Source organism: Hemiscyllium ocellatum, chromosome 18 (assembly GCF_020745735.1).
Source record: "Hemiscyllium ocellatum isolate sHemOce1 chromosome 18, sHemOce1.pat.X.cur, whole genome shotgun sequence".
In the NCBI taxonomy this organism is placed as follows: Eukaryota; Metazoa; Chordata; class Chondrichthyes; order Orectolobiformes; family Hemiscylliidae; genus Hemiscyllium; species Hemiscyllium ocellatum.
Window position 1 is genome coordinate 42,051,078 of NC_083418.1, and position 17,219 is coordinate 42,068,296.

A 17,219-nucleotide genomic window follows, 5' to 3' on the forward strand; every position below is an offset into this window, starting at 1 on the left:
TTTCAGTTAAGTCCTCATGACCACAAAACAAACAAAGGCTTAATAATTTGTAAAATGAAGAGGCCCTGTTACGGTTTCATAGTCTTGCTAGGGAACTAGTCTGACAGCCTTTTTAAATGTAAAGAATATGTAAAACAAGAACAACTTGGGAAGGTTTGAGAGAAAAAAAGAAATGAAGAGTTCTTAGGTAAGCAGGAATGTGGAGTTAAGGACATAATCAGATCAATCATGATCTTTCTGAATATATAGCAGGTTCAAGGGGCCAAATGGTCAATTCCTGCTTCTACTTTAGGGAAGTCTAATGGCAGAGCTAGGCTTGACTGAAAAGGAGGATTAAATTTGAGACTGGACCAAATTGGCAAGAGCAGTATAAAGTTCCGAAGTGGGAAATGCCAGCACACCTAGACCAAAGGCTGAACCAAGAATGACACTGACATGCAACCTAGAGACTAAATAAGAATAAAGAACAAAACAAAAATTTTTGAATTTATATAGTACCTTTCACAATCTCAGAACATCTCAAAACATTTTAAAATCAATAAAAGAGATTCATCAGCATGAAATGAACGTAACCTGAAATTGGCAACTCAGAGAATGATGGGATGTCATGATGCCACTTAACTTGCCAATGCTCAGATCTATATTTAGCAGTCTGTTCAACATGTAGTCTCAAATAAATTTCTTTTTAACTTTATTTTGTTCACAATAAATAATGCAACAAGTAGATGGGGAAAATCGATTAAATATTTTGCATACTGCTCAAGCTGCATTGTGAGCACATTCAAAACATGCACATCCATAGCTATATGCAATTATGGTAGGTTTATTTTGTTCTGAGAAAGTGAAAAATAATTCTGAAGTTTAGAAAAAAATTAGAAATTCTGCATAAATGCATAGAATTAGAAAAGTCCAGCTAGTCTGAGCATAAGTCTGGCCCTTGACTGATCAACAGCTAGAAGAAAACTCCATTACCTGTTGACCATCTGAACCGTCTGTTGTCACCATTGTAACCGAGTGCGTATCTTGTGTTGAAATAACTGCATCATGCGTTGGGACTGTGATGGTAGTGCCATCCTGCGTAACCATTGTTATAGTATTGCCAATTCCTTGCAGATCTGTCTGAGATATGTTGACCTGAAACAAACAAATAAAGCAGTTTTCAAATTTTAGCATGCAGACCCAGATTTGCTTTTTTTCCACTTGCTAATCTCTTGAATTACTGCAGACGCAGAGTGGAGATTGTGTAATCTTCCGGGGTAGAAGGCAAAGAATAATTTAACTGTGTGTGAACATGTAATTTAGTCAATTTCAATCTCAGATTTTGTCCATACTTATATGTAATAGTAATTTTGTAGTTAGACTGCAATATTTGAATTGCAAATCGTTAAATAATAATACAAAAATTTAGAGAACAAAGAAATAACATTGCAAACTGATAAAAGAATCTAACTTTTGTTTCTCAAAGTGCGTTTACTCCTTAAAATATCCTGGAAGGGCAAGGCATCTCAAAAATTAGAACATATGAAGCTAGTTGTTTTACATTGCTACTATACAATAGCAACAAAATGCTGCTCTCAAGCCAAAAAGACATTCTGCCTATCACACAAATAAGTCATATGGCATATGAATTTCAGTGTTAGCATGATACCGTATACATAGGCCAAACATCCCAAATACTCTCAAATTGTATCAAACAACAAACCCCTTTGACTGTTCACTGCAGGTACTGACTGTACCAGTCAGTCTCTGCTTGTAAAACTGAAGACACAGCACCAACATTAGACACGTTTCTACACTTGGACAACATGTGTTAGACAGTCCTGACTGTGTAAAGAATTACAGTGACAAGTCAGGATTGTCAGTGCACAGTCTACCACACTGTGAGATACTATAAGCTACATATATTAATATACCGGGCCCTGTGCATAACAGCAAGAACATGTACACAGACTGCAACATTGGTGAGGGCCATTTCCAGACCAATGCTTCAACCAGTCACAATCCCTGCTGGGTTTTTTTATCAAAATTTGGCAGTTAACGATCAGTCAATAGCAACACCTTTGTCAATCAGAGTCTATTTGCTAAGTGATCACTGATCAAACCATCAGTCTCTCCTTGTACAGTAAAAATATTATTTTCCATTTACATTGCTTTTTCGTGTGAATTGTCCTAATGAATAAAAAATGAAAAGCTAGAGAAAATAACATTAGTTTGAAGATGTAGAGTCCAAAAACCGGGCTTACCAGTGTGGGATGAATCAGCTGAATCTCCTCATGAGTGCTTTGCTAAATATAATAACTAAAGTGTGCAAATGTAGTAAGCCACAACAAAACATAAACAAAAAAAATCAAACTAAATGAGCCTCAGCTAAGATGATGAATAGTAGAAAAAACAGTAATGATGTTATTTCCTACAAGTCCAGGAATGACTCAAATTTCCATTTCTAATGGCAACAAATACCAAGATCTTCATCCCCACTGGGGATAACAATGATGCTATAATTTGTGGCTCTCTCTTAACTTCCAGGAATTTGTATATACCCAGTGATTTGTACACTCATTCAATATAACTCATTGCTGTGCAAAATTGAGTTATGATGCTTTCTCTACTCTCTCAACCCCAGAACACGTTTAGCAGGGGCAGGGGGGCAAGTGTGTGGAAGAGTGAGAGAGGGTAAAAAGCAGATGTTGCCAATTTGTTTTCTGAACATAATTTAAAATTGAGAGTAACATTCATATTATATAAGTATTTGAAATACATAAGTACGTGAAAATTATGGGTTACACACACCGTAGTTTCAAAATGAACCAGTGACTCAAGTGTTAATCCCTTCTGCTCCCATGTTGACAAAAATAAACAAAATACAACGGTTAACATAATTTCTGAATAATGCATTTGGACCAACTACAAAGAACATGAGAAATAGGTCTTAATTAGTAGTAAATTAATCCTGGTTTTTATGTGCTTCAGTTGCACCACAGTTTTGGAACCAAAAGGTCACCTTTTCAGACTGAGTGAAACTACAAACTAGTTTGGAAAACATGCTGCACCAACTGACAGATTTGTCTAAAATTCTCAAATGTTTTTATCCAGACAGGGTAAACAGACTCTGACATGAATTCTGCTCTGGCTAAAAGGAACAGAGCTAAAATGCTCAAAGTGTTAAGTGAAGTTGTAAAATGTTTCCAAATTTCAACCTTCCATGTGTAATGTTTGAATTTTGGAGTTTTTAACTTTTTTAATGAAACAAACCTATTCCAAAAAAAAATATCCCATATATACTCAAGTAATAATTGAATCTTTTTAACTACTTTTTAAGGTTAAATTTTTGGGGTAGACTATTACATGGATACAAAATTCGAGGGGCTGAAATTCATGCATCATTAGCAGAAGTCCAAATGATCTCCAAATGAATAAAACAACACAAGTTGCAGTAGTTCTGAAAACCCGGAACGCAGCATGACAGCCAGCAGACTGGAAGACTCGGGGCAGAGTATAATGACTGGCACACTGACTCATAGATGTTTATCTGTTATCTGTGAAGAATGACGGTCGATTTTTATAGGTGGTATATGGAAACTTCCAGATTTTTTGGCCAAACAGGAGATCAACTATTACTTGAGCATATATGGTATGTATGGTGATATGACATAGATGGTATTAATTCTAGATCTAGACAACGAATCAGCTCAGCTAGGAGGCTGATAGAGTGGAATCAAAGTAGAGTTGGCAAACACATTTGAAAATTCTTCAAGATGCTTGAGGTCAAGTCATCAGTTCATAGAAAAATGATGCAAAACAATTTAGGTAAGCACAAGTAACTGACAAAGAAGTGTCCCCTTCATTACCAGTATATTGATTTAAATGCTTATATAACAGCCTTGAAACATTTACAAGCAGGTAAATGAGTTGGATGTAAACATTTAATAATATAAATTATATGAATACCAGTGTATTTAAATTGAGCAGTAACTATAAAATGTAGGGAACTAATTATCTCTACAAATAGGTATTATGGAATAAAACTGAGGTTTAAGAAACATAAGTGATAGAAATGACGACCAAAGATAGACCAAATAAAGACATAGAACAAAGAACAAAAAGTGAGGGGGAGATCAAACAATTCAGCATATTCATTTATAAATGATCCTGGGTTGTAGAAAAAGAAAATGCTGAAAAAGGAAAGGGAGCCACAGAAAATATGTATTGGTGAACTTGTTCAAATCTTAAAAGTATTATTGAAAACTAAGTAGTAGTTATCATGACATAATGCAATGATACTTATAATGTTAATTCTTGCAGTTTTCAGTACAACAGCATCCACTACATAAAATCATAGAGTTATAGAGGTGTACAGGACAGAAACAGACCCTTCAGTCCAACTCGTTCATGCTGACCAGATATCTTAAATTCATCTAATCCCATTTGTCAGCATTTAGCCCATATCCTTCTAAACTCTTCCGATTGATATACCCTTCCAGCTGCCTTTTAAATGATGTCATTGTACCAGCGTCCACCACTTCCTCTGGCAGCTCATTCCATACATAAACCATCCTCTGTGTGAAAAAGTTGCCTCTTAGGTCCCTTTTAAAATTTTTCACCCCTCACCCTAAATCTATGCCCTCCAGTTCTGGACTCACTCCTAAGGAAAAGACCTTGTCTATTTACCCTATCCATGACTCTCATGATTTTATTAACCTCCCAGCCTTCAACACTCCAGGAAAAACAACCCCAGTGGATTCAGCCTCTCCCTATACCTCAAACCCTCCAACCCTGGCGACATCTTTGCAAATCTTCTCTGAACCCTTTCAAGTTTCACAAGTAGCTCCTGAACCTATGCAGATATAAACTAGAGGTTCCACATTCACTTTTTATTTTAATATATTTTAATTTAAAAACAGATTTCTAAAATAGTACAAATACAAAACAATACAATTCAGAACAATACAAAGAAAGAACACAAAAAAAGTAAAAGAAAAACCCAACCCGCCCTCATGTACAAATATATAAATATACATAGAAAAATATATTTTTAAAAAACCCCAGCTAACTATTTAACTCAATAAATAATAACCAACAATAAACTAATAGATAGTAATAACTCAACTCAGCCAAACAAGACACTCATACATTTGCAGTTCATCCTTCCTGGACACTGGACTCGTAAAACACAATTGTTACGGTTATATAAAAGCACTTATTAGTGTGCAGATAAGTCTGCGTCCAGGTATTCCAAAAAGGACCACAGGCCTTATAGAAATTCTCAGTTTTGTGGTGTACCATAGTTCTGAGAAATTCCAAGGGGAATATGTTCCATAACAATCTTCCGCCAACCTGGCCAGCCGGTTTTGTCAAATAATTGAACAAAATTAGCTTTGAACAGTCAATCCAGGACTCAAGTAATGAATATGCCCAAGTAGACAAAACTCCTGTGACCACTTAAATGGGAATTGATATTCGCCCTCAAAACCACCCACAGGCACAGCCTCTGATTTTGCAGGATTAATCTTGCACCCCGAAAAGGCGCCAAACGCACTGATGTATAGTATCAGGTAAGGGTTTGACAAAAAAAATGAGGACATCGTCCGCGTACAACAAAACCTTATGTAATTTTGACCCCACTTCTAGAGCCGATATATTAGGATCCCAACAAACGGCCTCCGCCAATGGTTCAATCACCAGTGTAAAAAGCAGTGACGAAAGGGGACAGTCCTGCTGGCTGCCCCTAACAATGTTAAAATTGCTGGACTGCACCCCACTGGTGATGACCAAAGTGATAGAGTCACTGTAGAGAACCTTTACCCATCTTATGAAGACTTCACCCAAATCAAACCGCTCCAGCATATAGAAAAGGTATGGCCACTCAACTCTGTCAAATGCCTTCTCTGCATTTAGAGAAATCATCAATCCCTGTATTGACTATTGTTGGCATGCTTGAATTACATTAAGCAGTCTGCTAACATTATTGGAGGATCTGCAGCCCTTTATGAAGTTCATCTGGTCTTCTTTAATAATAGAAGTTAACAGTCTTCAACCTTAATGCAAGAGTCTGAGAGAGGATTTTGAAGTTCACATTGAAGAATGAAGTGGTCCTCCAGGACATTCCCTTTTTTTCAGAATAAGCGAAATATTGACGTTTCTCAGAGATGTCGGGAGACAATCATGGCTGTATGAGTCATTAAACATGTTGAACAGCGGGCCTGACAATATATTTATAAATTCCTTACAGAATTCACTGGGAAGTCCATCAGGACTGGGCACCTTTCCACTCTGAAGCTGCCTCAGAGCTTCCTGCATCTCTTGCTCTGGTAAGAGGGCATTGAGAAAGGACTCCTGTTCGGGGGTCACAACTGGGAGCCCCAGATCCTTTCAGTTTGGCCCTCCCCTCCTCACAACCCTCAGATTGGTATGACTTAGAGTAAAATCTCTGGAATGTCATATTAATCTTTCTGGAGTTACACGTTAGGTTTCCAGACCGTTCCCTAATTGCCGTAATGGCTTGAGGGGCACTCCTTTTCCTGTCAAGATATGCTAGATACTTGTCTGGCCTGTCACCATGCTCATATGATCTTTGCTTTGTAAAAGTAAGCTCCTTCTTTGCTGTCTGCGTGAGCACGGAATTCAATAGACCACAGCGCCATAATCCTCTAGCTTCACTAATGAGGGCCTGTCAAAGTAGGCCTTCTCGGCTGCCTTCAACGGTACTTCGAGGAGACATTGCTGCTCACCCTTCTGCTGCTTCCTACTGGCAGAATACGAAATAACTAACCCCTGGCATAGGCTTTGGCAATTTCCCAAAGGGCAGATGGGCTACTAACCAAGCATGAGTTGATGCCTAGGAATGCCCGAAATTCCAGAGAGTAGTCCACAAACTTATTATCCTTGAGGATAGTGGCATCCATTCGCCAGTGCCTTAAACCCATGTAACGTCCTTAATCTTAACCAACAGGTTCACTGGAGCGTGATCGGAGATGATAATATTACCAATCGTACCTTGCACCACCAAGTCCAGGGATGCCAAGGGAGTCAGAAAAAAAAAAATCAATCCTGGTGTGACATCTATGTGGATTGAAAAAAAAACATAAAGTCCCTGCCTGTAGCGTGCAGACACTTCCAAACGTCCACCAACCTAACTCCACATACAGACCCACTAATTGTTCAGTTTGTACAGAGGGTATTGGAGGGCTTCTGGGATCCATCTGGGACTTGAGACTGATCAGTTTAGAGAACACATCTACCAAAAGTTTGAGTGGATTGGCCGGAGGGCAATAAACATTGAAAACACCATATTCTTCCCAGTTTATCAGGGCTTTGAGAATTAGAAACCACCCGTGTGTGTGCCTTTAACACACACTCGTAACTAAAATGGGAGATTTCTCCTAACCAGTATAGCCACTCCCCTCTTTTGGTATTAAAAGATGAAAAGTAAATCCGACCAAAGCCATTCTGCTGTAGTTTCAAATGTCCCCTGTCGTCCAAGTGTGTCTCCTGTAACAAACCAAAATCCACCTTCTCCTTTCTAAGACTCAAAAGTACCTCCTTCCTTTAAATTGGTGAGTGACTCTTCTTGACATTCCAGGTACACCATTTAATCAAGTTATAAGTCATAACCTTCTGCAGTAACATTCAGATTCCAGACAGGAGGAATTCGAACCACAAACTGCCGAGCCTTAGTGTTGGAAGATCCATCACACACATAAATTACATAAACCAAAATTATTACAGTTAACAAAGATTATATACAACGAAAACCAAAAAACAAACTGATATTTCAAGTGGCAACGGCGCCGAATAGGGGAATTCATCCCCTGCCCAAAGTAGCAACTATCCATCCCAAAACCGAATTTCCCATCCCGCTGCCAAGACTGTAGCCCAGGCATAAAAATATTCCTGACCAGGCATAAACTGCCCATAAGTAGGCATCTAGCCATCCCAACCATTTTCCCTCCTCCTAGCTCGAGCCACACCACAAACACAAGCAGCAAAGAAAGAAAATACACCATAAAATAGCAATGTGAATAAAGACATTTTTTTAAAGAAAAAAGGGGTAAATACCCTACCCAGCCTTTGATCTAACTTAACTTAGAAATTGAGAGTATACATCTCAACCACCACCAAACATAGTTTAAAACATATTATTACCAATTAAAAAAAAAAGGAAAATAAAGCCCCAACCGGACTTCCTCTCTTTTTTTAAAAAGAGAGACATACCCAACTAACACTATTTGTACATACTAAATTGTTCAGATTAGGCTAATTTGTCCACAAAGCCTCTTGCCTTCTTCGACACATCAAAGATGTACGGATCCAACTAAGGTGTACTGATGCACGACCAGTTACCTCAGAGTACAGGATCCCAAGCTCCCTCAGTTTTCTCTTAACACCGTCATAGGCTCTTTTTTTCTGGATCACCACTGCTGAGAAGTCCTAGAAGAACATGATCTTAGAGCCCTCATACATTAGGGCCTTCGGACCCTTCCCCTGGAATCCAGAAGCTACCACGATTATTTCCTTATCTCTATAATGATGAAACTGCACCAAGAGAGGACAAGGATGTTGACCCAGACCGATCTCCACACCGTGACCCAGTGAGCGCTCTCGACATTTAAGCCCCTCATTCCAGGCTCAAAGTTAAGGAATTTCGGCAACCAGACCTCAATAAATTCCGCTGGCCACTCACCTTCCTTACCTTCTGGCAGACCAATGATCAGAATATTTTTTCTCCTGCCCCTGTTCTCAAGATTATCAATTTGGTCACGCAAATTATGGACCTGTGTCTCAAGGGCTTGAATCTTATTCCTGAAGAAACTGGTACCAGCTTCCACCACTGTGACTCTGTGTTAAACTTCATCTGTTCCTTTTCCCAGGTGTCCCAGCTGCTGTTCATGCTTCTCCAGCATGATAGAGATTGGGGGAAGCCAGCTTCTCCTCTATCTGCTTACCCAATATCTCACGAGATTTCACAAGCTCCTTCACCAGGACCTGGTAGGTAATGGAGTGTGAGGACCTTGCAGGCTGGACCGTGGGCCCGGCCTCGGACGCTCCTCCTCTTTCGGCATTTCTGGACGGTGAAAACCCAGGTAAGTTGATTTTTCACAGTTTCCTGGGACTCCACGACCTTTCCAGAGTCCCAGGATATCGCAATGGTCCAGGTTGGGTGGGGTTAGAAGTTCGTCCCACTTGTGCTGCAGTGCAGAGCTCTGCAACGCGATCCTCCTAGATCGCCGCCATCTTGGATCCCCCACATTCACTTTTAAAGAATTTATCATATCAGTGATTTCGAGTTTTCATGGCTTCCAATTACTTGGATGTTGCTTTTCAAAAAAATTCAGAGAGCAGCCTCCATCTTACCCTCCTTCTTACACAGTCTCCTTGCTCTTTTTCATTCCTTGCAGTCTCTTCCTCTTTGCCCCTCACATCTGCCTGCTTCATTCCCCCAGCTCGCAGCTGTTATAACCAGTCAAAAATCGGCATGGTGAAACAAACATCATGTTTGACAAAAGTCTTTGAGGATGTAACATGCAGGGTGGATCATGGACTACCAATATATATTGTGTTTTTAGATTTCCAAAAAAAAAACATTGAGTATGGTGCCAAATTAAAGGATACTGCAGATAATAAGAGGCCATAGCGATGAGATGATAATATTAACATCATCATTAATGGATAAAAGTTCCGCTAACAAAAAATGGAGCTCTGAGATAAAAGGGCAATTTTCAGGTTGGCAAACTCTCACAAATGCAATGATGCAGGAATGATTGCTGGACTTCAACTACTTAGAATGTTGATAACATTTGTCAAAAAGGTTTGGCAACAATTCAAAGATAGGTAGGTAAGTTGTAAAGATGGTACAAAGAGACTGTAAAGAGACACAGATAGGTTAAGTGACAGGGTAAGATCATTGCAGATGGAGTATAATATTGGAAATGTGTAGTTGGTACTTTGGCAGGAAGAGAAAAAAAACTATCATTTAAATAAAAAGACAATGCAAGATGCTGCCATGAAGAGAAATCTGAGTATGCAGACTCAAAATAATTAAGGAGGCAAATGGAATGTTGGTCTTTATCGCAAAGGGGATGCAGTATAAAAGCATTGAAATGTTATTCCAAGTGTACAGGCATCGGTGAGACCAACAGTACTGTGTAGCTTTACCTTCTTCATTTAGAAGAGATGGGGAGAAGGTGGTATAATGATAATGTCACTGCACTAGTAATCCAGAATTCCAAGGCTAATATTCTGGGAATGTAGTGTTCTGACTATGTGTTATCTAACATATTAATTTATAAAATTATATATATATTACAGAACTTATTGAAAAGAAACTTTTCAAAGCAAAGAACACCTGTTATAGCAGCAAAGATCTGGATTAGTGATGCTGGAAAAGCACAGCAGTTCAGGCAGCATCCGAGGAGCAGTAAAATCGACGTTTTGGGTAAAAGCCCTTCATCAGGAATACAGGCAGAATGCCTGAAGGGTGGAGAGATAAATGAGAGGAGGGTGGGGGTGGGGAGAAATTAGCATAGAGTACAATAGATGGGTGGGGGAGGGGATGAAGGTGATAGGTCAGGGAGGAGGGTGGAGTGGATAGGTGGAAAAGAAGACAGGTAGGTAGGACAAGTCTTGGGGACAGTGCTGAGCTGGAAGTTTGGAACTGGGGTGAGGTGGGGGAAGGGGAAATGAGGAAACTGGCGAAGTTCACATTGATGCCCTGGGGTTGAAGTGTTCCGAGGCAGAAGATGAGGCATTCTCCTCCAGGCATCAGGTGGTGAGGGAGACCACAGCAGCAAAGATTCTGCATTTACAAAATACGTAAAATGCTTTGGGTCATGGGTCTGCAACACGTTCAGGAAAAGGTCACATGACTCATTTTGTGGTTGTAAAGCACCTTGTATGTGAGCACAGGTAGTGAGAAATAATTTACCACAGAGGCAACAACCTCTGTCCACTTGCTCTCTGTGAAATTTCTCTCCAACTTTGAGATTTGAAAATGCCCCAGAAGGCCTAATCACCACATTGGCATGGCTCTTAAAAGTCTCAATCTATACCACCATCACCAAAACAAAAAGAATTAAATAGTCATTACTAATCCAAAACTAAACCACAGTGCCAAATGCATTTGTGGAAAGTGACTTGGGTTGCAGAACAGTATTTTGTGTAATCTGCAAATATTGTTTTTTTTCCTGAATATAACTATTACTTGGCCAAAGTACTTTAGGATAACATTCCACAGTTTAATACTTTCTCCAGGCTGGCAGATGTGTGCCTATGTGGAAGCATACGTTTTTGCATGCATGGAGATGTGTCTGTGCACAAGCTGTAAAACCTCGGCAGATCTGGCAGTATCTGAGGAAAGAGAGTTAACGTTTCAGGTCTAGTGACCCTTCTTCAGAAGCTCTTCTGTGTTTGGAGGAGTACCAGTGTGCGTGTGGAGTTCTGTATGGATGGATGGGTGTGCACGCGCATGCTGGGGAGAGAAGCATGTGCCAGAGAGGGCTGTATGTGGGGGAAACAACATTTGCTGGGAGAGATGCATTAGGGATGAGGTGTGTGTGGTGGGGGTCGGCATGCAACAAGGCAGTTGTGTGTGGAGCAGAGGTGCATGTTGGGGGGGGGGGGGAATGCGTATGTGGAGAGACACAGGTGTGACAAGGATTTTGTTACATTTAAAATGGAAGTTGGATGTATTTGCAAATTTAAATCCTTTTTTGTCAATAATCTGTCCTTGACCAAGTTTTTTAAGGCAGGTCTTTATTTATTCAGGAACCTGGCTAACTTGATATGGAGCTGCATGCAGTCTAATATAAATTATATAGATATAAAATTGGCAATATCACCTTCCTTTTCAAATTCAAGATTTCTTGTGTACAATGGAGATATGGGGCAAGGAAAGAGGTCCAGCAGCAGTTTATAGGAATGAAGGCTTTTATGAAGAGCAGTTGAGGATTCAGTCTAAACTCAATGGAGTTTAGAAGGTTGGGAATGGTATCTCATTAGAACTTACAGAATACTGAAAGGCCTGGACAGAGTAACATAGAGAAGATCCTTCCTCGAGCAGGAGAGACTAGGACCCAAGGACATAGCCCAAGTGAAGGGGATCAAGAATTATGGGGAAAAAGGAAGATGGGGTTAAAAAACCAACAGCCATGAGAATGGCAAAGCAGACTCAAAGGGGCAAATAGCCTAATTTTGCTCCTATATTGTATGGTCTTTTGGCCTACATGTAACTCCAGACACACACATGGTTAATGCTTAACTGCCCTCTGAAATAGCTGAGCAAGCGCTTCAGTTGTTCTAAACTGGAGCACCGTGGATGCATCTGTACCACATGGAGTGCAACTGTAGTTTATTATCACAAGCTTGCCATGGGCAATTAGGATATGCAACAAATGCTAGCTTGCCAGCAAGGCCCAAATGCCATGAAAAAAGCAAATGAACAAAATCACAACAACACAATTTTAAAATGAGGAATATCTCATTTAAAATGAAGAAATTTTTCTCTTAAAAGATCTCCATCTTTGGAATTCTCTTCCACTGACATCATCAAGGCCAAATCATTAAGTATGGTCTATATTGAGTTTGACAGATTTTTCATTGTCAAGGAAGTCAAAGGTTATAGGGAGCAGACATGAAAATGGAATTAAGGCCAAAATCCAGCAGCCATGATCTTATTGATTGCTAGAGTAAGCTGCAAGAGCCAATTGGTTTGGTCCAGCTCCTAGTTTTTAAACAATCTACAAATAAAGTAGCAAAAGTTGTTTGTCAATCTAAAAATATGTTTTCTCCATTCTTGCTGGTCCACTGAATGCTTGGGCCAAATGAAAAAAAAACTGTTGAATTCTACATAATTGTTTGTCAATGCTCTGTATGTAAACTTGACTGAAAGATACTGGTGACACTCAGGTATTCTTGTCTTTCCGAGCAACTAATATTGATATTTGGCCTATTTTAATATAATTTTTTTAAAAATTTACTTTGTGATGAATAGCATATAATTTATACATATATTTTGGAATCTGATTTCAAAATATATTCTGTTGCATTTTAGTTACTTCTGTGAGTTAAATCCAACATTTTGTCAGAGCGTTGTTGAGTCTGGATCCTGTGGCATTAATGGAAAGATATGAATATTAGTGAGTTTTGAGAAGAGTTGTAGCTCAGGTTAAGGTTCTGGATGGAAGTTTGCTCACTGAGCTGGAAGGTTCAATTTCAGATGTTTCGTCACCATACTAGGTAACATCACCAGTGAGCTTCTGGTGAAGTACTGGTGTTATGACTCGCTTTCTATTTATGTCTTTAGGTTTCCTTGGGTTGGTGATGTCATTTCCTGTTCTTTTTCACAGAGGTTGGTAAATAGGGTCCAAGTCAAAGTGTTTGTTGATAGAGTTCTGGTCGGACTGCCATGTTTCTAGAAATTCTCATGTGTCTCTCTGTTTGGCTTGTCCTAGGATGTATATGTTGTCCCAGTCGAAGTGGTGTCCTTCCTCATCTGTATGTAAGGATCTTAGTCAGAGTTGGTCATGTCTTTTTGTGGCTAGTTAATGTCTGTATCCTCGTGACTAGCTTTCTGCCTGTTTGTCACAGTTCTTGCAAGGTATTTTGTAAATGAGATTTGTTTTGCTGGAGGGTTTGTGAGCTACCATGATGCCAAGAGATTTGAGTAGTCTGACAGTCATTTCTGAGATGTCTTTGACATAGGGGAGAGTGGCTAGGGTTTCTGGGTGTGTTTTGTCTGCTTGTTTGGGTTGGTTGCTGAGAAATCGGCAGACCGTGTTCATTGAGTCTCTGTGTTACTGGGTACCCAAACAAACAGCTCTGTCAGCCATCCAACCCAAACTTTGGATCCGCTACATGGATGACACCTTTGTCATCACTAACCAAAACAAATTAGAGGAAATCTTCAAGACCATCAGTAATATCCTTACTGGCATAGAATTCACAAAAGAGGAGGAAAGCAACAATAAACTGACAGTCCTAGGTGTCACAGTAAAGCGAATAGCCAATGGGGAACTTCAAACCAACATCTACAGGAAAACAACACATATGGACCAAACACTGAACCGCAGAAGCAATCATTCCAACGCCCATAAACGAAGCCGCATTAAAACATTATTTCAATGAGCCACCACACATTGCAGCACAGAGGAGTACGAAGAGCAGAGGAAAATCATGTATACAGTGTATTCAAAAAGAACAGGTAACCAATAAACATAATCTGCCGATTTCTCAGCAACAAACCCAAACTAGCAGACAAAATGCATCTAGAAACCCTAGCCACTCTCCCCTATATCAAAGACATCTCAGAAATGACTGCCAAATACTCAGATCTCTATTATGCATCATAGTTGCCCACCAACCCACTAAAACAGCAGCTAATGAACTTGAAAGACCCTATATGGGCAACAAACAAAACTAATGTCATTTACAAAATACCACCAGGATACATGAACATCAAATAGCTACAAAAAGACCCACTCTGACTAATATCCTTACATACAGATGAGGAAGTACACCACTTTGATTGGGACTACACATCCATCCTCAGACAAGCCAAACAGAGACACACACGAGAATTCCTTGAAGCATGATATGCTAACCGGAACTCTACCAACAAACACATTGACTTGGACCCCATTTACTACCCTCTGAGAAAAAGAACAGGAAATACATCACCAACCCAAGGAAACCTAAAAATATAAATAGAAAGAGGGTCAAAACACCAGTGCTTCACTGGAAGCTCACTTATGATGTTACCTAGTTTGGTGACGTAACGTTTGAAAACAAATCTTCCAGCTCAGCGAACAAACATACATCCAGATATTCATATGGTTGGCTTTTGGGCAAGCAGCATAAACACATAAGCTTTGTTTTCAGCTCAGACGTATCTAGGATGGCCGAGGTTTTTCTAATTTCATTTCATAAGACATCAGTTTGAGTTTAGAAGCAAGTTTTGTTATTCTCCTAGAAGAAGTTTGTTTAGTAGTCTGCAGGTTGTTAGAAGTGAGAAAGTTAAAGTTTTCAGATTTGTGAGAAAAAGATGTCAGCAAATCTGTAAAGGATTAATCAGACTGTCTCCTCAATCCAGAGGAAAAAAATACTGAAAGGAATTAGTTACATAGAACTGTAAAGGGATGAATAGGGATGGCACCTCTCGAGACAGGTGTCTCCATAGAGCTAATGTTGAGGAACAGATTGAAACTTTGCTTTGTTTAGTTTTAGATTCCACATATTTAGATAAACTTTTACAATACCTTATTGTGAACCATAAATATCTGCTGTTGCAGAAAACTTCCTTCCTCTTGTGAATTCATCTCAATGTTAATCATATTAATTAATGAAAGAAGAAAAATATTTGAGTCAGATTTCATTCAGGGATCTGATTTTTTCAATAGTGCCTAGCTTCACTTATAAAAAATTATTTGGTATCATGGCAAAAATACAGCAGCTGCAATAAACAAATTGGATAAAGAAACAGATAGAAAGGGGAAGAGTAAAGTCACCATAGTTCCAGAAGATGATAGGGCTGGTCCCTTATTAGACAGAAACAAGTGGTGATATTTTAACCCGAGGGTCATCATGCTTCACATAAAGGGAAGGGTCGAAAAGTAACAGCCTTCATGATAACCCCAGCTAGTGTGGTAAATGAATCCATGCTGCTGGTGTCACTCTGCATCACAAACCAGCTGGCCAGCCAACTGAGCTGACTGATTCCCCAAGAGAAGAATAAGCAAACAAAAACAAATTAAAACTGGACTCTACAAGGCTAGCCAAGACAGGAATTTGAGTTTAGTTTTTTTTTCTTACCTGTTGCTGTGTACCATCTTGGGCAATAAGGGCCATATGTTGACCTACGTCTGCTTGAGCAACTGTAGTAACTTGTCCAGATAATCCATTGTCTTCTTCAACTCCGGTTACATAGGTAATTGGTTGTCCTTTAAGGATTTCATCTCCAGAGGTAACTTATAAAGCAAAATAGGACACAGTAATACATTTCAAATTGGGGAATATCTCATTGAACATAAAAAAAGACATACAGTTCAGTCTAAAACTAGTAATTTCACATTTATGAGAAAGATTGCAGGGAAATATTGGGGCAAGTGGGAATGAGGGACTGCTGTTTCAAATAGCCGGCACAAACTGAATAGATTGAATGGCCTTCTATGCTACACCAAGCTGTTATTTTATCATGCCACAAAAATGCATAATATTGTTATTTCAGTCTCCAATGCAATAACATTAAACAATTTTGCATGTTATTTAATTGAGAGTTCACAAAATAATCTAACAAATCAATATGAAAGTATTTTGTTTTAGAAAGAGCAAGTAGGCATTAATTGCAGCATATTTATACAATTCCATATTTGTATTATCTTCAAAAATTTCTCATTCTCACTTTTTTGCCAACATAGAAGGTCAGCAAAATTTCTTGCCTTCTGCTGCAGCACTGACATTAGTGAGGTATTACCATATAAAACAGAGCTGTTGTTTGTGGCTGTTTGTTTGACCCTCATGTTCAAAGAGAAGAAAAAGGAAATGCAAATTCACATTTTCTCATACTGAGTGGATATGCTGAGCAGTCTAAACTCCAACTGCCAAAATACAACTGAAACATATTTACTTTGGATGATTCATTAGTTTCAGACATAAATCAGTCCTTGACTTATATGCATGAGAATCGTTGTAAATCAGTATTAAATTTATTCAAGGTCAATATCAACATGTAGCTAAATAGTTTAAGTAGAAAGGAGATTTGGTCCAGGTTTACAAGGTATATTTGCTAGTTGTAAATTTATGACCTCACCAACATCTGAGGTTTTTATATGGTGGGGCGGGTTGGATGTGAGGGTGATTGAAGAAAGAGGAGCAGAAATCACCTTCATGAGTAGGTGGAAATAATGAGAGAAGCGAAAATATTATCAGTCCATCACATTTGTATAGTACAATATATATTTGTAATTTCTCAGATCTACAAAATACAGCTACAGAACTGATTTTTATTAGATTAAAAAATCATTATGATCATAGACCAGAATGCCATATTGATATAGTGAACTGGCTTGAGACCAGTACCATTTTTTAAAAAAACAAATAAAGTGAAAGATCCAGGGGACTTAGTGAATAGAGGCACAGGTTTTCATGGTTTTGACTAAACAACAATAAACGCTACTGTATAACTTTAGAACAATAATACAATTTACATACAAGTTAATCTTAATAACAGA

At 39.0% G+C, this 17,219-nt stretch overlaps 1 protein-coding gene across 3 annotated transcripts in view; it reads right to left on the bottom strand.

Moving 5' to 3' along the window:
• znf143b (zinc finger protein 143b) overlaps positions 1-17,219 on the bottom strand; it is a 98,081-nt gene that overhangs the window by 5,955 nt on the left and 74,907 nt on the right. For all 3 annotated transcript variants that reach the window (XM_060838907.1, XM_060838905.1, XM_060838906.1), the window contains 2 exons: positions 15,802-15,956; positions 973-1,134 (listed from right to left, as the gene is read on the bottom strand). In XM_060838907.1, the coding sequence (XP_060694890.1) occupies positions 973-1,134; positions 15,802-15,956 (317 nt within the window). The remainder of the gene's footprint in view (positions 1-972; positions 1,135-15,801; positions 15,957-17,219) is intronic.